General features: G+C 38.8%; 1 protein-coding gene across 30 annotated transcripts in view; it reads left to right on the top strand.

The window, feature by feature from the left end:
* ANK3 (ankyrin 3) overlaps nt 1–22084 on the top strand; it is an 818082-nt gene extending 795998 nt beyond the window's left edge. For 19 of the 30 annotated variants that reach the window (XM_089683172.1, XM_089683174.1, XM_089683176.1 and 16 more), the window contains 7 exons: nt 2534–2618; nt 5319–5616; nt 10926–11054; nt 14172–14255; nt 14411–14482; nt 16970–17051; nt 20752–22084. In XM_089683172.1, the coding sequence (XP_089539298.1) occupies nt 2534–2618; nt 5319–5616; nt 10926–11054; nt 14172–14255; nt 14411–14482; nt 16970–17035 (734 nt within the window). In that variant the 3' untranslated portion in view covers nt 17036–17051; nt 20752–22084. Of the gene's footprint in view, nt 1–1981; nt 2619–5318; nt 5617–10925; nt 11055–14171; nt 14256–14410; nt 14483–16969; nt 17052–20751 lie in introns of all 30 variants that reach the window. The other 11 variants (XM_089683166.1, XM_089683193.1, XM_089683194.1 and 8 more) reach the window with 5 other exon arrangements.
* Nucleotides 22085–23771: the final 1687 nt, after the last annotated feature.

Below are 23771 nucleotides of genomic sequence, written 5' to 3'. Positions count from 1 at the left end.
TTGTCAATCAAAAAATGTCTTTCTGAAGCATGAATTTCAGCGTGATTTATGGAAATACCTAATTCACAGGAATATAGTTGAAAGTTGTGATTTACTTTGGGTGAAATTGAATAAACTGATAAAACAATGCTATTTGCAACCCACATTAGTCTATAGTAACAGAACCAAAATAATTATACATTTTTATACAGTTATACATTTTGCAATTGCATGATTAGTGATTACCCAGTAGGGGCATCTGTGAAAAAATTGGTCATCCAAAACAAAAAAGCCTTATGGACTTCTCATTTGGGAACAAACTGCACATAATTTAGAGTTAAAATAAGCCCTTGTATACAAAGGTTATCGGTTTTCCCCAGTATGTGAACAAAGTAGTTAATAGTTTTTAGTCTAGCATTACCTTGATTTCATATGAGATAGCTCTAAGTGTAGCATATGTAGGATTTTGCTTTTTTGTTAACTCCTTCCCGCCGGTCGCAAGCATATACGTGGCCTCTCAGCAGATGGGCCTTAACGCGGAGGGGCCACAAATATGTGTACTCAAAAAAAAAAATAGAACTGTGCCAATAGCATGCACTCCTGGCACAGTTACCCGGGCTACCAGTAGGCTCCCGATTTCTACTTGCGATTGGGAGCTTTCTGGTTATAAAACCACTGTAGCAGCGAATCACAGCGGTCACTTGATCACAAGCCCCGCCTCCTGGCATTTAAACCCCTTAAAGGCTGGAAGACCCTGGCACTAAGGGTTTAAGCAGATGTGACTAGAATTTTTGCAGCCCACAAGACCTCTCAGGGGGGTTGATTTACTTAAGGCATGGGTTCAGGTAGTGTGGGAATAGAATTTTCACCTAGCTTAGTGAATAAGTTGCAGCTATGCTGAGTTTCATTATCCAATCATGTGAAAGCAAACAATATATATATTTTTTAATTTTCCTTGCACATGTTTGGGTATTCTTTGCAAGGTGAATTTTCACCACATTTACTAGGCTAAGTGAAAATGTCCTTGCAAAGTTAAAATTCCCTTGCAAAAGTGAACAGCCTATTTGCCTTTGGTAAATCAACTCCTTATTATCTCCCCAATACTCATACACACACAAGCAATGACAGACTTTTCAAATGAGCCTTTTGGGTCTACTGTTGTTGCCACCTCTAATGGCAATTCTGATACTAGAGCTGAAATTAGATCTCAGTGAAACCACACTAATTACTTTTGGTTCTGGACATTTAAAATATAATAATATAATTTGAATAAACATCTAAAAGAATCACTACTTTTCTTACAGAAAGGACATATCCTATAAATGGCAAAGCCAAGTCACAGTTTTGATTTCCAGTTCCAGCTCCATAGCAATGCAAGATCTTAATTCTTAGAGACCTTCTTTCCCAGTGAACTTTTCTCTTTTGGATCATCAGTATGCAAGCAGCTAGCATCCATTTTGCAACCACTAAATAACATTTCCTTATCACTGTAATTCTGTGTCTGTGTTTCATGGCTCACTTTGTGTTTTTTTTTTCTTTTCTCTTCGGTCAGTGCTTCTGATCTTACCCATGACTGCGAACTCTCTTCACTCTCCAAGATCACCCTACTCATCACATTCTACTCATCCGCTTGTCCTTTCTGTGCCTGAAATATTCTTATAGATGGCCCATATTTAGCTACCCACTCCTGTAGATTATGTAATGATGTAGAGTTTCCAGGGACACTGGTACCCCTAAAGTCAACATCAAATTTCCATGAAAATTTAAATGGAAAAATAAAACAAAATCTTAATCAAAATATATTTTAAACTTCCCATTTTACTAATAGCTTAATATCAAAATGTTAACTTCATTTCATTTCATGTCTCATTGCAATGTATTTCTGCTCATTTCACGTATTCATTTGATCTTAACGCTCTTCTTTATGTTATTGTTTATGATTTCTTTATATGCGTGGTTTCATAATCCATTCCATTCAGTTGAAGTGTACTGTTTTCCTCAGGTTTCCCAACCATCCAAGTGGAACTGGAAACTCCCACTGGCTTGCGTTATGTGCCTCCCACCCCCCTACACCAAGATGATTTCTTTAGTGATAACTCTAGCATAGAGTCCCCCCTTAGAACTCCTAGTAGACTGAGTGACATGTTAGTAAATCCACAGGGCAATGGAGACATTTTAGCTGCTCCACCCGTGGTGGCTGCAGAGGACACGTCACTAGATGATGGCAGATTTGACTATTTAATTCACAGTCCTGGTGCTTCTTATGAAATGGCCATTCATCGGGTGAAATTTGAAGATGTAAAATTGCACGATGAACCCCTAAGTGAGGGTAGCTACATTGAAGTTGAAAAGGCTGCTCAAAGAGGAGAGGAATCTGAGGAGCATGAGAGAGATGCATCTGGTCCTGAGGAGGAGATGACCGAAGAAAGGCTTAAATTACTATTTAAGCAACTTCATCTTGAAGAGGTGGAGTCAGAGGAGATGACTGAAGAGAAGGTGCAGGCTATCCTCAGGAATGTTCAACAAGCAGAACAAGAACTTTCTTCAATTGCAGGTTGGCACACAGAAACAGTGAGCACCCAGGCAGAACATACAGAGCGGAAAATCAGCAGCGAACTGTTGGAAAGATTGGATGACAGGTATGCAATGTGCCTTGCACCAGAAAAGAATCATTTTATGTATGCATATGCTGTAGTTCTAAGAGCCATACATCTAGAACTTCATTAAATATTTTTTGTTCAGTGCCACATTTCTAACAGGTTTCAGAGGATAAGACAGTTAAGCAATTAACTTAAATCACCTGTTACCTATCTTGCTCAATATGCTTTTCTTGGCTATTGAATTTTTCATTTCACTAAGAAATGGTCATCTCTACCTTGTGACAATGTACCTTGTGAAGCACTGTTTCTACCCAAACAGCTGGAACCTTGTAATAATAAAATATATTATTTTTGCATACTTTCATAGCAGCCCAATGCTGAGAGGGCCTTCTAGGGTGATTGAGCAGCCAGAATCTCTATTGTAGTCTCTCTTGCGTCATAGTCTTTGCACAAGGTCCATGTTCCAGGAGGGGGTGAGACAACTAGTTGCTAGCTTATGATTGGCTGCCAGTCTGAATCAATCAATAATCAAGTGCAGTAGACTTCCTCCACCCCCCTCCCCACACCCTCTCATAGACGGGATTCAGCACTAAACTTTGTAGCTTGATAGGATTATAAAAAGTCAACTGCATTGAAGAGATCTGTCAGTAGTAAGTGGTTTTTAGGGTCCATGCACACTGGGCTTTAAAAAAGCTGCTTCTACATGAGTTTTGCATTTTGCCTGTAGAAGCAGCTTAATGTTATCCTATGTATCCATGCACTTTAGGACACTTAGAGGCATATTTTAAGCCCAGCATTTAGAGACAGAAAAGAGGAGTTTATTGGCAGAACAAAACGCTAAACGTGCCTAAATGCATGTACGAAAATGCTCTATATGAGTTTTTTTTTCTGCCAAGGGAACTGGCAGAGTTCATGGACCCTTAATGATATTAAACTGGTCATACAGTCGATGAGGATCAGTGGCAGAAGCTTGGGGTTGACTAATTGTATTTGCAAAAGACAACACAATCCTAACTGATAGCAACCAAGCAGATTTAGACCTGCAAGACCTGGAAAGTAAAGCCTAGCACACACGATCAGAAAATCATGTGAAAAATATTGTTTTCAAAGCAATCGTTTGATAATCTGACTGTTAGTACACAGCTTTCGTCTGAAATTATTCAAAAGGACAAGCACAAAAAGTTTTCTCATATGATACCAGATCGGTTAATTTTCCTTTAATTAGTACAGGTTTCATCTGGAAATACAATACAAATACATTAATCAATGATTTATAAAAGCAGCGCAAAAAAAAAAAATGATTATATATAAAAAACACTAGCAGAGTGAAAATATTTAAATCATTTGACATAAGTCTATCAACTGAAAAATGAAAATTGTGATGAAGTGCATGGTCCTTATTGATCCACCCGAAATCACCACGTGAACAACATAACAATTGATTGAGTAAAGTGCACTCAGATATCACCACGTGCTGCAGAAGAAAACCTCCCCCAGTTCAGTGGCACTCATCAGATGTTGTGGCCCATCAAAACCTGATAGCGCTTCTGGTGAGTGTCAGCGTAGTACAGATCATCAATCAGCAAGCCCTTCATCAATTAGAGACTGATATGATGGCGGAACATCCTCCAAACTATTACACTCTGTAATGAAGGAAAGATGTAAAAGGAAACTCATAACGTGAATCCATTAAAAACTATTTATTGGGTAGAAAGTATTGCACTCATATGAAATAAATGAAAGCATGCCAAAATATCCACAATAACCATTAAGGGTATCTGTATATCACATGAAGCGAGCCGTACGACGTATTCTGTAATGAGGCATCCACCTTACATCCCCTGCCGGAGATGACATATCGCTCACGTGCAGCGAGGAGGATCGGGTGAGATGCTCACTTCTCATAAGCACCATTGCCTATCAGGTTTGGATGGGCCACGATATCTGGTGAGTGCTACTGAATTGGGGGAGGTTTTCCTGTGGAGCACGCGGTGATATCTGAGTGCACTTTACTCAATCAATTATCGTCATGTTGTTCACGTGGTGACTTTGCACTTCACCACAATTTTCATTTTTCAGTTGATGAACTTATGTCAAATGATTTAAATATTTGTGTACATTTACAGTGTTATACTTTGTGTCATATTTTCACTCTGCTAGTGATTTTTATATATAATATTTTTTTTTGCACTGCTTTTATTCATCATTGGTTCATGAGGTGACTATTGCATTATTCACTATTAGGGCAGCTGCATACTTACACATTCTATGCACTCATTTATTAACTTAGGTGAGTTATTTATTATGTATTTTTTAAGGTGTTAGATGTTTTTTTTATATATATTTTTACATCTCATTTACGCAGTGAATATACGGTTTAAATACAAATGCATTACAATACAACACCACTTACAAATTTTTATTCTGTCGTACAAGAATATTCTCAATCTCTTAATTTTCAATATGAGACTAACATGCAAAAAAATGGACGATCATTCGTCTGATATTCTCATCATGTGTATGGGGCTTAAAAGTTGAAAAATAAATCCTTTTCATTACTTTAAGTGGTCTGAATAACTGGTTTTATAAAGTACACCAAAAAGATGTTAGTTTGCATGTGGGTCTGATAGCTCAGAAGGGCAATTCCGAATGTATCATTTTGGATGGGAAGATTTACTTTTTCTTTTTTTTTTGTCCCTGCATTGCCAAATGACTATAATTTTGTTCTTCATGTTGTAGCCATGAGACAATTACCTCATACCTCAAAGGAGAAGTAGGAAGGCTGGAATCTACTGTCAGTCCTTCTGAGTCACTAACAGAAGGTAAGACCAGTTCCAGCACGCTCGAGACGAACCCAGTGAAAGCAAATGACAAACAGAAACCAAAATCACTCCAAGGAACAAATGGAAGAGGAGAGCAGAAGGTGGTAATAGGAGAGCATAGGAGCTCATTACCTGTTAGTGCTAAAAGGACTGGCTTGGAAGAAGGCAGATCTAGGCCCCACACCCATGCAGACGAGGGAGCATCTGCAGAAAAGGTACAGTTATGACAGAATGTTTGAGATTGCTAATATTTATACACACGAGAAATATTTAATCTGTATTTGTCAAAATTGAATGAGTTGGCAGCTTTATCTGCTTGGGGAACTCATATCTACATCTTGCTATGACTGGATTAAAGTTACAAAGGAACATCAACTTGAATGAAAGAACAATCCCACCCAACAGTAACCAGTTTCATGTTGTGAATTTATTTAATAAAGCCCATATCATGTTGGTAACTACCCAAACAGTTCCTGAGAAGAGCTCAATGCACTGCATGTCATTTGCTGAAATTTATCCCACATGTTGGTTCAAAAAGAATGTGATGGACATAGATTCCAAATAAGCAATGTTACTGGGATGGGCAGGGCCGACCCCTAAGAACATACATTTAGCAGTCTTTAAGGTCAATAAAATGTATTCTTGTCTCAGCTGGAAACACATACCTAGCAGCAAAGCTTCAAAACTACAGGTATTGTTAGAAATTGCCAATTGGTGATGTTTGGTGTTTATATAATACTACAAAACTCTACAACTACCTATAGACATAAAAAAATAGTGTAAAAGAAGTAAGTGGTTTTTGAGGGTCATTCATGGAAAAGATGACTGTACACATTACAATCTGATTGCACATCTTTAGCTCTACAAACAACTAGGTAGTGCAAAGACCTGCCAGGTTGTTTACAAATTGAATAGATTGTTTTGGTAAGTTATTGTGTTATCTGTACAGCCTAGTTCTCACTAGTGTGATTTCAGATGAGACTTGAGTTGCACAGAATCGAATGACAAGGGAAATTACATTGTTTTCAATGGTGCCTTTCACATCAATGCAACTCAGCATGTAGCAATTTTGGAAAAGGTTCCCGTACTACTTTGGTGTGATTCTAGTGTGATTTTGGTCCCATAGAATATACAAACCTCATCAAAGTAGCACTACATAATCACACTGAAAGTCAAATCAAAATCGTATCATAGCAGTGTGAACCTAGCCTAAAGGAGACTGTACAGAGCAGGGGCGGACTGACAACTCATGGGGCCCCTGTGTCCTTGCCCAAACTCAAAAAAGCCTATGAAAAAGGTACCAGGGGCATCTCATGGGTTCCCCCTACTGACCCAGGGTGCTCGGGCAGTGCTCGAGTTTCCAAATGGTCAGTCTGCCCCTGGTACAGAGATAGTATAACCAGATTGTAATCTGTATGGCTAGCTTTCAAAAGCATGAGAAAAATGAATAATCAAATGAACAGTTGTTTTGCATATCCATGTTTCCAATTTTTTACATAGAGGCATCAGTTTAAAGTTATCATTATTTGTTAAACCTGCCCTCCTGAAACTTTTCCAAGCAGTGAATCACTGTAAATATTTCTTTGGTATCTGCTCACCTGAGTCAGTTTAAGCACAGTCAAAACACAGTCTTAAGCCCTGATGGAAAGGGAGTATATTTGGCCTCTGAAATGTGTTGGATGTATTTTGCTATTAATTAATTTTATCATGAAATTACATTGTACACTTGGGCATTTTTCCATTCTCATTGGATTGTATTAATGTGGATTCTCAGCTCTGGGTGCTTTTCCTGTCCCTGTTGGATGTCCCTATTTTATGGAGTGCTGCCAAACCAGAGTCAGTGTGCCCAGTGACCATTTCTGTGACCCTTAGAAAATCTGAATCCAGCTCCCCTTTTGTTCCTTTGTTTCTTTCTTCACAGAAGCACACAGTATGTGGAAGGGGAAGTCACCAGGCACTTCCCAAAAGTGAGCGACCAGTGAGTGACCAATTGCCAGGTCTAAACACTGTTGGATAGGGGACATGTGCCCAAGTATAAACACTGGTTTTTAGGAAGTTAGCATTTGCATAGGTAATTCTACATGCTGTGGTGGTAATTTGAACCTGAAATTAAACAATAATATCTGGTCACATGGTATCTATTATCTCAAGAAGGGGAGCTTAGTTTAGTAAGTTTTCTTAAACTGCGGGGTTTAATTAATTCATTAATTACCATTAGGTCCTTTTGAGAGAAATGTTTGTTTGAACACCATTAAACTTGCTACACGATATAAAGAACAACCGTATATGAATTCATAATATACAGGTTTACTGCAGACATTAGGCCATTTCTTAAAACCTGTTGCCAAGGTAGCTGCAGCAGCCAGAAACAAGATTATGGCAAGTTTGAACTGTGTGGGCTTACCTGGTCCAGTTACATTATTTGTGAAATGCTTTTCCTCCTTCTAGTTCACAGAAATTTAGGACATCTTACATGGATCACATATTTGACATTTCATTTCAGCAACAGATAATTAATTTCTGTGTATAAACAGCCAAAACAAAAATGTCATGTTTAAGTTTTCTTCCAGTAAAGGCTGTTCACTTTTGACTTTGCAAGTCAGCAAACCATACAGTTTGACCAGGAGTGATCTGACCTATGTATATCATTTATTAGTATGAATAGAATTATAAAGTCAATTGCTTCAAATATAAACCTGCAATTTTCTTAATTGACTTCTCTCGGTATTAAAGATTTTTAAATATTTTTTCATTTAACCAGGTAAATATGAATTATTACATTTGAAATGTTTACATTTACTACCAATAGCCAAACCCGGCTTCTCCTTTTTAAATTGCTGTTTGCCTGGCTTTAATGCTGATCCAGCAACTTCAGTATTTGAGTCAATGACCCTTAGCAATTATGCAGTTTAGCCATTCTGGCTTAACTTGCTACATGCTTGTTCCAGAGCTCAGAACAAATAAAAAGCAAACGTAGCCATGCAGCTAGCCTTTTCAGAAGGATCAATGCCAGCCTACATATTCTTTCTACACAAGTAGTGTCATAGAATGGACATACTTTGCTCCACTATGCTAGCAGAGGCTGTAATGCTTTAAATGAGATTTAAACAATTTTTAACAATGTTCATGTGTAGCATATTACTTTTAATACAAGGTAAAAGCCAGCTTTAAAGCTTTTGTTCCAGTCTGCAGCATAATGGCGGTTTTCACAGGAGCCTTTTGTTCCACCTTGACATGCAGACAGCCACAGAACTACACTTCCCATGAGTGCTGGTGTTAGAGAGATGATCAGAGGGATACCGTGCCTTTGTAGCTAACATCAGTACATGGCTCTGTAGTCTAGCTGTGGACTTTACATTGAGGACTGACAATGCTGCTTACGCTTTCAGCCCATGCAATGAAGTTAGGTACAGCTGCATTGGAATACCAGGTATCTTTTAATACTAGTAGCAGGGACAAAAACTCTGCCTTTTCGACCACACTTACTGTATCCTATTGGACTAATCAAGTCTTCTAGAAAGCAGACAGCCAACGCTCAGTGCCATGACTGCACCCTGTAGCATTTATTTCAGTGATAAAGATTTTATACAGGTATTTGAAAAAATACATATGGAGTATATGGGTATATACAGAATAGCAGAATTGAAGCAAAGCAGATGCCATGAATGAACCCCTGTTGTCTATTTCTACTTATTCCACTGCTATGTTTCTGTTCTAAGCTGACAACTTCCTAGACAAGCTTTATCCACAGCTCTTACAGCACATTTTACACAGCAAATCTAGACCTAGACCATCCATTCTCAACCAGGATTTTGTGGAACCCTCAAGTTCCTCCAGAGGTAGCTAGTGGTTCCTTGAGCTGTGGCTAACTGACTTCCCATCTGATGGTGCCTGCATAGACCAGGAGCCAAAGCCAGCAGCATGACCCCAATGATCTTTTTACCTGCCTGTAAGGGTTGCATACTTTCTACTTGCCACCAATGTAAGAGACATTTTTCCATTGACCCATACTCTGAGTGACCACCTTTTCCATGGCAATGGAAAGTTTCCTGGTCATTTTTGGGAGAAAGGTTGTGTGGCTCTCAATCTTCACTATGAGTGGGGCCTCATAGTGAAGATTGTTGGATCAGGATTAAAGTGGTTGAAAACCCTTACATAGATCCAGTAAAGCAACTAGCCTCAGTATTTTTGTACAAGCAGGGGGGCGGGGCCATCCCCCTAGATTCTGAGGTTTTGGCTTTACCAATTGACTCATGCAGATACCGTAGCAGAGGGAAGAGAGAACAGATAGGAACTATGCCAGTTGCTTTGGCTTGAGGCATGTGCACACTATAGAGGGATATGCGTTGTTCATTTTCCATTTCAGAGGTTTACAATCACTTAACATTTTTCACCAAATGGGCAGCACTTCGGAGTGTAGGAGTTACTAGAGGACAACTGTAGAAAGGTACAGCTGTCTTTCAAAGTAAATCTGTCACAAACCTGAGCAACTGATTTTGAGCTACTATAATTTATCTTAGATTAAAACTTTATATAAACACAATCAGGAGATCCAGAGATAAAGGCAACTACATTTCCAAATCATTGGTTTTCTTATGCTTGACACCACCCCTTCCTGCCTCCATATTAGTAGGTTAGGCAGCCTATCACATTAGAGGACAGAAATTTGTATATATTCATTTGCCTATACCTCTCAATCTACTGATCATTCTGATCTAAAGATTTAACTGAAAGAAACATCTGCTTAAACATGTCATTATATGCCCAACTTTTTTAACATGTTAATTTAAAAGCCTCCATCTATCCTGACAAAATGTGTTGGAACACTGGATATTAACCCAAGTTCCTGATATCTTCTATCTCTCTGAGGCTTTCTTGCCAAGATCTCTTGCCAGAACCTCTGGCGTGCCCAGAAAGACCCCTTTGGTTGACCGAGGCAGCCATAAAAAATATTCTATTCCCTTTTATGAATGAACACAGTAGTAATACATTTGCAAGATCAAATCTACTTATAAGTACATTTGCTGTAACTGGGTCATGCTGGAGGATTTGATACCACTGCTGTAATGGTGCAGCTCTTCATAGGCAGGTGAGATTGATGGCAGGGGGAAGTTTCTGGGGGCTCCTAAGAATGTGCGAGCCCCGTGGACTTTTATAGACCCGCCTCCACCAAGTGCTGACCATGTATAGATGACACAGTAGAGCTTCAGGAAAAACCTGACTTTTTGAGTTTATACAGGAAACCAAAAAGTGTTTAAATATAACTGTGCAGGCTTGCTTTTTTATCCCCCTGGGATGGGAGACTGTGTGATATGGGCAGGCAGATGACAGGCCATGTTTGTCAAGCTTCAGGTGACCTCTTGTCTCAGCACCTACCATTTCTTTTTAGCTAGTAAGAAAAACAATCCATAGTTAGGGTGCTGGTGATGTTAAGCACATACAGTATCTTAGGATCTTCTATGAAACATCAAAGTAACCACGTCCTTCCTGTGTCATAGATAAAAATATTTCTTTTTCCTTTAAGTCTGCTGGTAAAACATGCCTAAAATGCATTTATCAGGATTCTAGTGACAGTGAATGTGAGAGTGAGTCAAGCTCAGATGAGGAACGAAGGATCACTACGAAAATTACTCGACGGAGATTGATATATAAGGTACCAAGTATGTCTGACTACCAGTGCAGATCCCAGCATGGATTTTTGTTTTTGCCTTGGACGTTTGCTTTTTTCCTAAAATACCGTATAATATGTATTTATATATGTAAATACATAAGTTTTCTATATTTAAATAACTTCAGAAGTAGACATTTATAAGCTACTTTAAACAATGTAAACAGCCATGGTGCTTTGTAACCCAAAGTACGCAATCCGATACCAGCTTTCAGCTACTGCCAGGTCATAGATCACTGAAAGCGGATATGAGACTGGTTGCTTTAGGCTATCACACTAGGGCTGTTTGCATGTTCCCTAGTAAGTCTGCACTAAGCCATTGAATAATGTAATGGCTTGAGGATATGCTTTCCCACCTCCCAAAGCAGTGTTATTTTGCTTTGTGCTGACTTTGAAGGTAATAGCCTTTTTAGTGAAGACACATGATCATTTAATATATATGTGAATCTGCATTTTCAGTTCTTGCTTAGTACACAAAATCAGTCTATCGCAAATGACAGGCAAAGGAAATGCTTTTAGTCTACCATTTGTGTCAATGAGAATGCTGATAACATAACTAGCACGTTCACGTAGCATGGCTAAGCTTAACTGACCCCTTAATGTTTTTCAGCAGTTATATATATGATTATGGCCAACATTCAGAGTTACCTGATGAGTGGCACTTATCCTTGTCTTGTTTTAGTCCACTAGTGTTTGCTGTGAATACCATGCAGACCAATAACCTCTTTATACAGATACTCTGTATGCTTGTATCACTTCCTTTTATCTATTCAGTTTTTGTAACAAGGGTATTTTATCTCCTATGGTTTCAGGTTTATAAGCCATAATCTAGTGTTGTGTACGTAAAAGAAAAAAGGAACGAGTTCAATCAAAATGTCTATTATAATACTAATCTGCAAACTGTTGGTTCTGTTTATAAACTTTTATTTCACCTAAATCCATTTGTCATATTTCATGAAAATAGTAGAGAATTAGTGGAAGAAACTGTCACTGGGTTCCTCTTACATTTTCAGTTTACAGCTGTTTAAAAACAGCACCTGAAAGCAATCAGATTTAGTGTAATTGCAGCAAATGGCTATTTTTATCTGAAATATACTGATAGGAAGAATGACAGTCAGCAAACATGAAGGGTCTATAACCCTCCCTTACTCTATCCAAAATGAAAAAAACGTTTTGACTTTAGTTTTGACTACTCTAAAATTCTCCACATTGCTGTTTAACAAACCAAATTTCAGGGGCGACTAGCAGTACAGGCTCATCAGTTTCCTTTGTAGATTCACAGGTGACATAAATATTTGCATTTCAAGAGCTTGTTCAGACTAAGTCCATTCCATTTCAGACACCTCACAGTCAGTTTGGCCAGGCTTTAATTTGAAGGTGCATACTGTTTCCTAGCCTTGTCAATGGTCCAGCACAGGCAGTATGCTGCCACTTAAAAAACATGCTGCATATTCAATTAGGCATTCACATGGGGACAGGATTGAAATAATTGCAGTTGTGTGTCTACCTGAATGGTGGAAAGACTGCACTTTTACATGTTTGTTTCCCTATATATGGAAAACCATGTGGCTATGCATAAGAAATAAATAAAATGCTGTATTTCCTTGTTTTGTCACCTCCATGTTGGTGGAAGGATACTGTTAACTGTGTATTTTTTTTCCTCTTGGTACAGACACTGGAGATAATTTACTGCAGTGCAGATCTGCATCACTTATTTCTTAATTACTACTTTGTAGTTTGATTATATGTTAAACAGCACAAAGTATATCATAAAAACATGTTGGGTTTTTTTTGAGTAAGAGATGTAACAATATGGAGTGACAACTTACCATTTAGAGGTCAATGTTGCATATAAAAAATGCTATGTACAGAGACTGGAGGAACAAAGACCACACACACACAGCCAATTGAGCAAAAATGTCCATAGTGATTCGTATCTGCAAGGAGATTGTTTTCTAGAAGAAAAAGATTTATTATTACAGTAGGTGGTATGGATCCGCAGCAAAATATGTATCTGAATTTAGCAGTTCTTCTGTAATCACACAGGATATTCATAAAAATCATGCTTTCAATGGACAATGGAAGAATATCCCATCTGAAACAAGCGAAAAAGTTGTGGTCTGAAACATTGTTTAAGGCACCCGTGTAGGTGCAAATTACTGTCAGAAAAGGCTTCTTGCCGATAATGAAAACTTGAATAGGTTTCCACTGTTATTCCATCTAATAATTATATGCTTTTGATACTTATTAGAATGGAATAGAAGATGCAGTGATTTGCAATAGGTTTGTGTGCACTTTGTTGTAGACTGAGCATTCCCTTTTCTGAGCAGTAGGGGTACTGGGTGTCCCCCTCCTCTACCTTTAGGTGTATAAACATCGTAAAACAAACCTATTGCACTGTTTAGATGAGCCATTCTCAACTAGGGTTCCTCCATAGGTTGTGAGGGGCTCCTTGAACTGATTGACCTCCCATTTAATGGTTATTGACCCAACATTTGATGGTGCCTGCACAGTTCTGGGGCCAACACCACATGGCAGAGTTCGCTGCATGACACCAGTGAAGTTATTAGCTGTTTGTAAGGGTGGCATTCTGGCCACCACTTTACACACTGATATCAGCACTTACAAGCAAGCATCAAAAGGTACTTGTACTCTTATTTATCCCTAGATCACTCCCAGGTTCCACTGGCAGATGATGCACCAGATATGGAGATTGTGGGGCTCACCAGAGGTCCAACGTTGGCACCTTCTATGTGTGCTTGGGTTCATAAGATCAAGGGTCATGCAGATAAAGATTTGGCGGGTGGGGGGGACAAGCAGGAAACGACATTTTTGTAAGCTCTGTCAGGAATAAAAGAATTGTGTAATTATGCTATAACAGTGAGCACTCCCAGAGATATGTACAATTTTCACTTGTACATGTACGATATATTGTTATAGCGATATATATCCATTTTTTTAAATTGGCTGTGCTGCCAGTTTAACCCTTTCTTGCCTTGGCATGCTGCCCTACAGCGTGTTTATTTTCCTATCCTGCATGCCCGGCGTGCCATGTATAGGTCTTAAAATGAACAATTGATGTAATGCTCTGACGCTCTTTAGGGGGATGAAGTAAAAAACATTCCTGGTGAATCTGTTACGGAAGAACAGTATACAGATGAAGAAGGCAACATCATCACAAAAAAAGTAAATGATCTTTATTTTCTGCTGCTGTGATTTCCCAAAATCCTGTGTGTCCATTGGTATATTCCCATGCTTGACAACTGATGCAGTGCAGTGTTTTCGTGTATCTTTCACGAAGTCCATATAGGAAACATAGTGAATATTCCTGCTTCTCACAGGTGACACGGAAAGTCGTGAGACGGGTTATGGTTCCACAAGAGAAAAAAGTTGGTGGAACTGTAACAGTTGGGGCAAGTAATTTACCTTGTTGTGGTGGTGTATGCTGTGTGCCTTACTATTTTAGTTTTTTTTTTATTACAGTTTTGTGTGTATCGGGTTTGTTTTAACTGAGTCCTCGTTGCTTGAGGTGTTTACTACAGTGGTGTACTTCTTTGTAGTGCATGACTGGATGCAATGAGCAAAGGCCAAAAGAGTTCTCATTACCACATCATTTGACTAAACTACTAGTTCCCTTCTACCTTTAGCTTAATTTTAATACACATTGATTGATTGATTTACTGGAGATGTGGAACGTGTTCACTTTGAAAGTGAATGTGATGAAGCTAAGTGAAAATTCACTTTGCAAAGAATACCCAATTGTTCAAGGAAAATAAAAACAAAAAACGGCAGGATATTTGTTAGCACATGATTGGAATTGTTCAAGTAAAGACAGCTTTACCAAACTAAGTGAATTTTCACTTCGCAAAATGAACATGCTTTGCTGCTTTTGAAAATCAATCCCAATGTGCTATAATGGGTAATAATAGTATAGTATGGTGTATTCTCATTGCGGAGCACTATGAGATGCTTTATGAATTGAATGGTGTCAGTGGTCCATTGTGGGTACTGGGTAAGTATTGGAAGCAAAAGTATAAGTAGGTGTTAAAGGGAAGTCAAGGCAACCTTTTTTTACTCTGTAGCAATTCCTACCACTAATCTGTGGGCCTTAGCTTTTCCATTATTGTTCTGCAGCCATCTTTGTAATATATGAAACAATAAATCTCAGTCTGGATCTGAGTGACAGCACCATGAGTTTGAAGTCCCACCAGTGCACACTGGACATGGGGCCATCTAGAAACATTAGCATCTCTCCTTCTGATCATAAAGGCTAACCAACAGCACAGTACTTCTCTATGTCATGTCTGCAGAAATTTCCTCACCATATAATTACATTATATTTTACCAACTAGATCTATTCTCAACCCAGGTTCTGTTGTACCCTATGGTTACTTCAGAGACTGCTAGAGCTTCTTTGAGCTGTAGCTGATTGACCTCCCAATTGAAGGTACCTGCATAGTTCCAGGGCCAATGCACCTGTCAACCCCAGCAGCATGATGCCAATGATGGTTTTAGCAGGCTGTGAGTGTAGCATTCTGACCACCACTGTAAGGGTTGCATTCTTTCTTTTGACCACAAATGTAAGCGACATTTTTCCAATTGACTTCTGATAAATTGGTTTTAGTAAAGGTACCCCAAAACCTGGAAATTATTTGGGGTGTTTATTTGGAGTAAAAAGTTGTGAAAGGTTGAACTAGAACCTTTGCCATACCTCCACCTAGAGTGCAATTTTTGAAATAGGAAATAGGACAGCAGAATCATCTGATCTAATTTTAGAAATTAAATGTAAAGGGCTTTTAAAGCCCTATAGGGTTAGTGAGGGTGGTGGGGCCTTACTGAAATATGTTTTTATGCTGTTGCCTTGGCTTCTTCTTTAAAACTAGAATTTACATATTAAAAGAGGCTATATTTATCCAACCCCCCTTTGAACCTCTTGATAAAAAAGATAAAAAGTGCCGCATCCTACAAAATGCAGGGTTATATGCTGTCATTCACTGCGTTGGAGACACTTCCCCCTTGTAGATGTGGATGACAGGGCTACAGATAAAAGTATCAAAGGGACCCCTGCTGTTTAAATCATTTTATATCTTCATACTCAAAAACTATACATGACAAAACTGTATCAGATAAATCATTCTGAAAAGAGCAACGCAAGAGATTGTTGTGGTATATGTAGGTGGATTTGCTTTCTGGCATAACTCTGCCCAGGACCATCCAGTAGTATTGTATACTGTAGTGCCATACATTGTGTTATGCTGTGTTGTGGTTTATCTCTGTTTTTCTCTTTTATTGTTATTCTACAAACCTGCACAAACTGGTCAGGATGTAATTTGACCATGTCAGCTGTTTGTGTCACCATCCTATGTCTAGAGTATTATTGCAGGTTTTTTAAAATCGTAAAAAAAGCGGAATTCCAGTCAAACTGCTAAACACAAAGCTGAAATACATATATTTGAACCGTTTAACCTGCAGAGAAAAAAATTCTGTTTGGCCACTCTTGCAGTTCACACAATGACATAACAACACATGCATCCCCGAAAATCACACTTGACGGCGAATAAGCATCAGCACACTCGTGCTTTACCCCTCTCCTAAACTTCCCCCAGCCCCTAAATAACCCAGTACACTATAAATTCTAATGCACTGTGCAATGGAATGGTACCTAACTGGCTCACAGTGCAGAATCTCACACTTTTTTTTTTTTTTTTTTGGTGTGCTGGGGGAAATAAATATAAATATTTTTTCGGGTAATTATTTCAGTAATATTTAAAACACCTGTAATAATTTCTGAGTTAATCCATAGTTGGACAAAAACATTTTTATATTTGCCTAGAGTTCTGTATTAAATGTTGCAGGAATGACCTCTGTTACTTTATGTATAATAATTGTTTTCATTGCAGAGTGAAGCCTATAAAGTGAAAACCAAGAAGGAAGTCCGACATGTTGAGAAGAAAAGTTTTTCATAATACCACAGTGCTTAAGGTTAGTTTTGTATAAACGTTGTTATCAGGTTATACACACTGATGGTCCTGATTGTCATCCTGCGAATGTGGGTGTTACTTGGGGAAGGCTTATGGTAGATCAGAGACCTAGCCCAGTTTCATCATATTTGCACTGATGAGTTACTTTTTTCAGCAAAAGGAAAACTGAAGTGTGAAAACAGAGATTGTCTCATTTAAAGGAAACTTGTACTTGAGAACCTATTCAGACTGCCACAGATGAAAAAGGCTGATTGCCTGGTTATTCTGCTAAGGAATTTAATAATCTGAATCACTGACCTGAAAAAAGTACGCTGATTAAGATTTCTGACTTTAACTACCTTCATACTTGTCCTGGGTCAATAACTCTGAGGCCCCTTTCACAATGGCGGTCCAAAAGGGTCCACCTGTCAGTTTTCAGGTGAACTTGATCGAGCCATCCGTAGCTCTTTATGGAGTGGCAGGTGTCAGCGGACATGTGTCCACTGACACCCGCCGGCATCCAGTCAGATCCTGTATGCTAAAAACATTTGGATAGGGATCTGTTTGCCATTCACCTGGTGGGTCAGATGACAGTCAGAGGGATAATGGACAGGCAGTCTGTTTCCATCCAACCGCCCCTTAGAGAACAGTGGGCCATGTCTATATCCATTCTGCCTAGTGGAGCGGACACAGATCTTTCATCCGCCTGCTCAGCTTGAGTCAGCAGAGACATCCCCTGCTGAGCAGGCAGATCCACTTGATGGAGTCTGCCCTGTCTGAAAGGGGCCTGAGAACTGACACCAGAGATGGCCAGACAACTAGCATGTTCAAAAGGAGGTTCACAATGGCAGTGATTTTATTTCTCTCAGTTCAGTTTTTCTTTTTAACAGGGAGCAGAAAAAAAACATTTTTCCTCTTTCATTCTAGGGAGGACACAGTTCTGCTTTAGATTATCTCTTAATGGGTATATCACCGCCTGCAGGAGTTAGTGCTGATCTAAATCAAAGCTGTGTCCTCCGCGAATTGTAGAGAAATGGGTTTTACAATGAGTACAAAAAATCCTGTTTTTTTTTTCTGAAAAACTGACCTAAAATAGATATACAGATTGGGAACGTTTGAGAAACGTAAAAAAAATCTGCTTTGTATACTTGTTGCAGATCACTGACTCAAAGGGGGAGATTTACTAAAATTGGAGTGTGCTTCATTGAAAAAGCTGAAGTTAGAAGCTGATTGGCTACCATGCATAGCTGAACCAAATCCTGAGTGCTCCAGTTTAATAACTCTTCCCCAAAGTGTTAAAGCCAGAGAATCAGTATGACGGCAGGCAGGTTTCTTTAAGGGCCCATTTACACCCCTGCATATATTAAATGGAAACTAAACTCATAAATTTAATGGATTAAAAACTGGTAAATTCCCAGCAAGTTAGGAATGCTGTCACATTTGCTTGTGCTCTTAACCAAACTATCAAACCATCAAATGGCTGGTGTCATAGTGTAACTGATCACGTGTTGCACCATAGCAGTTGCAGATCAAACAGAGGTCAAGATGGCAGCTTCCTTGACTAAAAAGGATAGGAGGGTTTTGTTCCACTTTACTCGCCTTTATTTTGCTTAAGTTGGTAGTTTCATGAAGATTAACTGGGTGATTTATTTGTACACTTATGAAGTATGACAAAGGTTCACTATACCATTAAGAAGTTTTAGGATAGCTATTAGGACAGTAAAGAAAAAAAAATGCACACATATCTCTCTCTCTCTTTATATATATATAAAATATCTTTCTTTCTTTCAATATCAGCACACTTTATTGTGATTAACCTTTGACACTTTGTTATATTTTTTGGAGGATCATAATTGATTAACTACACACTTTTCATTGTATATTGTGAATTTAATGTTAATTTGGAACTTATATGTATCAGGTTTTCTGTATTGTTTCATAGTGGTGTGCTATATGAAAGATGACACCCTTAGAGTGGTTCTAAAGGCTTAAGGTATACAATGCATGAAAGTAAAAAACCTTCAGTGCAGTGACACCCCGCCTCCCCCCACTCATTTGAATACTAACCTGAGGCCGATCTCGGTCCAGCGATGTGCACAGGAGACTTGGCTTTCCTGGGTCTCTCCCTCCTCATTGGCTGAGACACAGTGCCATTGGCTCTCACTACTGTAAATCACAACCTGTGAGGAGGGAGCGGGGGTGGGGTCAAGTCCTGGTGTCCTGTGCCTTATGGACACAGAGTGGGACTCAATGACGAGCAAGTACTAATGCCCCCATAGCAAGCAGCTTGCTATGGGGTCATTGCTCAGGGAAGAGGAGCCAGAATCACCGGCAGGGGACCCAAGAAGGGGAGGATTGGGCTACTCTGTGAAAAGCAACTGCACTGAGCAGGTAAGTATAACATATTTTTTTTTTTTTTTTTTAAAAACAAGACTTTAGTATCACTTGAACTTCATATTTGTGGTCTTTTTGGAGTAAATAAGCACGACACCTCAGGGTCACCAGTTATTAGTTGGTAGTTGTTTTTTTCATCAGTGCAGAGGGGGTAGATTTTTAAAACATTTTTGAGACTGATAAAGCTTTCTTTTTGTGGTATTTAAAGTGATTCTATAGGCTTAAATTTTTTTCACAAAAATAACAAACATGATTGTCTATACTTACCTGCAGTGTGCAGTGGTTTTGCACAGAGCAGCCTGGATCCTCCTCTTCTCTTCTGTCCCCCGCCGTTGCTCCTGACCCCTTCCTCCTGTCAGGTGCCCCCACAGCAAACAGCTTGCTATGCACGCTCCCCAGCCACTGCTGGCCGCACCCCCTATCTCTTCTCATTGGCTCACTGCCTGTGATTGGCAGCAGTGGGAGCCATAGAATGCATGAAGGTAAAAAACCTTGAGCTTTTACAAACACTTTAACAAAAATTAAAAAAAAACATTGATGATTAAACAAATGAAAAAAGACCAAACATTTTGAAAAAAAACCCTTTTTTTTGTTTCTGTGATAAAATTTTGCAAATAAGGAATTTGTCTACTTCACTGATGGGCAGTGGTGAGGCTGCACTGATGGGCATGGATGAGCACTGATGGGGCAGCACTGATAGACTGCACTGATGGACATTAATAATCTGCCCTGATGGGGCTGCATTGATCATCAGGGCACGGATTATCAGTGTAAATGTATCCTGACAGGATTGCCGGTTATCTGCTCTCCTTTTCTCAGTGACAGCGCATAAGGAAAGGAAATGCCAATAACCGGCAAGTTTATTTACATGGGATCAGCTGGGATTGGACTCGACTGATCACATGGTAAAGGGTCACTGTGATTTGCCGTTTACCTTGATCTGTGATCAGCTGTGTTCAAAGGACACAGTGTTCACAGAAGCCACCCGATGCGCACCCCATGGGGCACGTGGGAGGCACTCTCTGGAAGGATGTCTGTGGATGCCCTCCCAAAACAAGACAGCCAGTTTGCAGCTGTCTTTAGCTATGATGTGGTAATGAGGTGATTAAAGTATATCTGCCGCCAAAATATTTGAGTTTTTGTATGTGCGCCATATGAGAGTGTCCTAACCCATCCTGTCTTCAGCAATTGATGGGAAACTTCTCCAATAGGGTCACAGTCAGCAAAAAAAAAACCAGAAAAAAACTTTAGGCTTTAACCCTCCTCCTGTTATTTAGGGTACTAATATAAGTTAAACTAAAATGTTGCTATTTTATTTTTTTCCTTAGGATCAATGGTTACTGCCAGTATTCTGAAGACACTTTCAGAAGAACAGAAATTTTAGTGAAAATCACTGAAAAAAGTGTGTGTTTGCTGCTTCCACACATTAACCGCATGGGTTTTTTTAATGCGAGAAACCTTTATTTTAGCATGAGCCAATTAAACAGAGCATGGGAAAATCACCTTTCATTCAGATGGGGTCAAGGAGTGTGCAGTTTACAATGCAGTGTATATATAAGACACCATGCTGGTCTGGTCATCAATCCAAGCATCGGGAGATCCCTGCAACACTATCCTAGAAGATGACATTGGTTGGACTTGTGGAAGACATATAATAATCACTAAATAAGCAACAGTTCGCCTTATTTTATCTGAGCCCTAAAAGTTGGGGTCTAAAAATGCTCTTTTCTTTTATAAATCATCAATTGCTGTAAATAAGTGACACTTGTATAAAATTCTAACAAGACTACAGTTCATGTTAATAACGCATCGATTGGATGTCGCTCACATATTCATAAATCCAGATAGACATCTAGTATGACTTCACAGATGGGTCGGTATACTGGGTGCGTCTTCACAAAATCTTGTATATTATCAATTAAAATGTTTGTATATGGAAAAAAAAAAAAACACAAAGCCAAGCAGATTTTACACAATTTCTTTAATTCTGCTGCAAACGTAAATAGTACACAGGAAAAAAAAACGGGAATGTTGGCAGTCCCGGGTCATTTAATATTTTGGTGCATGTATCTCTCTCACCTTGATTTGAATTCAGGTTTTTATTTTCAGCTTTTCAAAGGTTACACAAAACATGAACCAAACAACAATATAGCTCTTCTTCACACAAAGCCCTTTATTTAATCTTGTCGCTGTTGCCAATATACTTTCATGAACTTTGAAGAGAAAAAAAATAATATATTCTACAGTTGTGCATAGTGATAAGCACCAACTGTATTGCTTTTACGAGGGTTAGGCTTATGGCTTAAGAGGTGACTCTGTGCTTGGGCAAAGCACAACCAACTGAAAAGGAGCAATTAGATCTTAGGCAAGCAGCACGATGTAAAGTCCTTACTGTATTGTGTACTGGCTATAAGATGTAGACTCTTTTCAGTCAAGCCGATCATCTGTATTCATTCTAGCAGTGTAATATTAGGTTGTTAATGCTGCTGTGTTTTAAAGGGCATTTTTATTTGGGTTTTGGTGAAATCTTTTTATTTGTTGATTCTCTTCATATGGAAACAGCATTCATTGATAATAGCTCTAATAACAATGTATGAAATCAAAACACTGGATGATCTAGTTGATTATTTAAAACAAAAAAATAAATTGTGTTTAAAACTGCTTTGCGTTATTATTATTATTTTTTTTTAGAGTAGGGAAAAGTGACTGATTGTCAACATGAAAATATCTATTATAAAGTCAGCTGGATAGCCCTCTCTTCCCCATTACTGGTGCTTACCTTCTCTTCATATCCTTGTGCTTCTGTTTGTCTGCTAAAATCCCCAACAAAATCCCTGTCTAAATTCCACTTGTTCTAAGTCACATGACAGCACTTGGAGCTGGCAATTGGCCACCCAGTGTTGAATTGTAGGAGGCAGGAAAGAAAATCTTCTGTTTATTAATACCTGGAAGTACTGGGTATGTGTCAAGGGGTGGCAGGAAGTATAGAAGAAAAAGCGGCAGACAATTCAGTGAACATATTACATGCCCTGAATGAGCAAAGTACAAATTTGTTTTAGGCCTCATGCACAATGTGTATACAAAATGCTGCTTATACAGGCATTTGGTGTTTTTATTTCAGAATGTAGAAGAAACTCGGCGTTTACAGACATATTTGTAGAGAAGTGTTAACAGATTGAAAAAAAAATATCACAGGTGTATTTTTGAGAGGAGCTTTCAGGCATAAAAAAAAATTGATGTCTAAACGTGCATAAACATGCCTAAATATTGTGTTTAGGCAAGTCAGACATTTGTAAATGTAAATTTTTTCTAGTGTTTTAGGGGAAAAAAGCTTAAAAAAAGTAAACATGCCTAAACGTGTGTACAATACGCTCCATAGGAGCATTTTTTATGCTGCTTTTTTTGCCATCAGTTCTAACATTTGTTTTGCTGCCTAGTATCCATGGACCCTTAAAAACAATTTGAGGCAAAGCACAACATCCAGCCATAACTACGCACACACTAGCTTTGTATGCACTGTTTTGGTTGTACTTCTTGTAATTTTGGATTGCAGGGCTGTTTGTTTTTGACATAATTCTCAACAAACTGGTTAATTTGTGCAGTAAAATTGCAGAGCTTGCATCCTCTACAGTCGCCTGGAAGAAAATGTAGGCCCGTTGACCACTATTATTTCTTTAGGCTATCTCAGAATTTACATGATGTCCCACCAGTACTGACATTGGAGATTATGGCTCACTATATCAGGAAACCCGAAGTTGTTGTAGAGAGCAGGAACTCCCTGGGAGAGATTTACTAAAACTGGAGCACTCAGAATCTGGTGTAGCTATGCACCAGATTTTTCATGTTCCAATTTTAGTAAATCCCCCCCCCCCCCAGATTTTTCTTTTTCCTGTTTTCAGTTTCATAGGAGAGAGGTAAGTAACACTGATGCAATGAGAGGAGCAAAAGGGGACCTGTCACATATTCAGAACAATCAATATTCATCTTTCACTCTTTGGGAAATAGATTATATAGCAGTCTACAGCTCCAATTTTGCTCTAGGGTTTATTTCATTAAAGGTGTACATTTATACTCTTTTCTTATTAGCTAAGCTCCTTTTTTGCCTTAATAATATATATAAATAAAAATATCTATTAATGTTTTGCAGTGTCTGGTCAGAGCTTCTGGCTTGCACTGAGATTTACCTAGAGCTCTTTCCAAAGGGCCTTCAGCACAGTGCGACTAGAACCTGTTTATTCCCACAAGGAGGCTTTGATGTATTGGATTTTCTGTCTGAATTCCTTCAGCGTCTGTCAAAGCCTCCCATGAGTATGTGCAGGTATGACCCACACAGAGTTCAGCTCAACAC

Source organism: Staurois parvus, unplaced genomic scaffold (genome assembly GCF_062004578.1).
Source record: "Staurois parvus isolate SC_StPar_1 unplaced genomic scaffold, SC_StPar_1.0 ptg000303l, whole genome shotgun sequence".
In the NCBI taxonomy this organism is placed as follows: domain Eukaryota; kingdom Metazoa; phylum Chordata; class Amphibia; order Anura; family Ranidae; genus Staurois; species Staurois parvus.
Note: the sequence above shows the minus strand (reverse complement) of the source record. Positions and strands in the feature narration are given on the sequence as shown.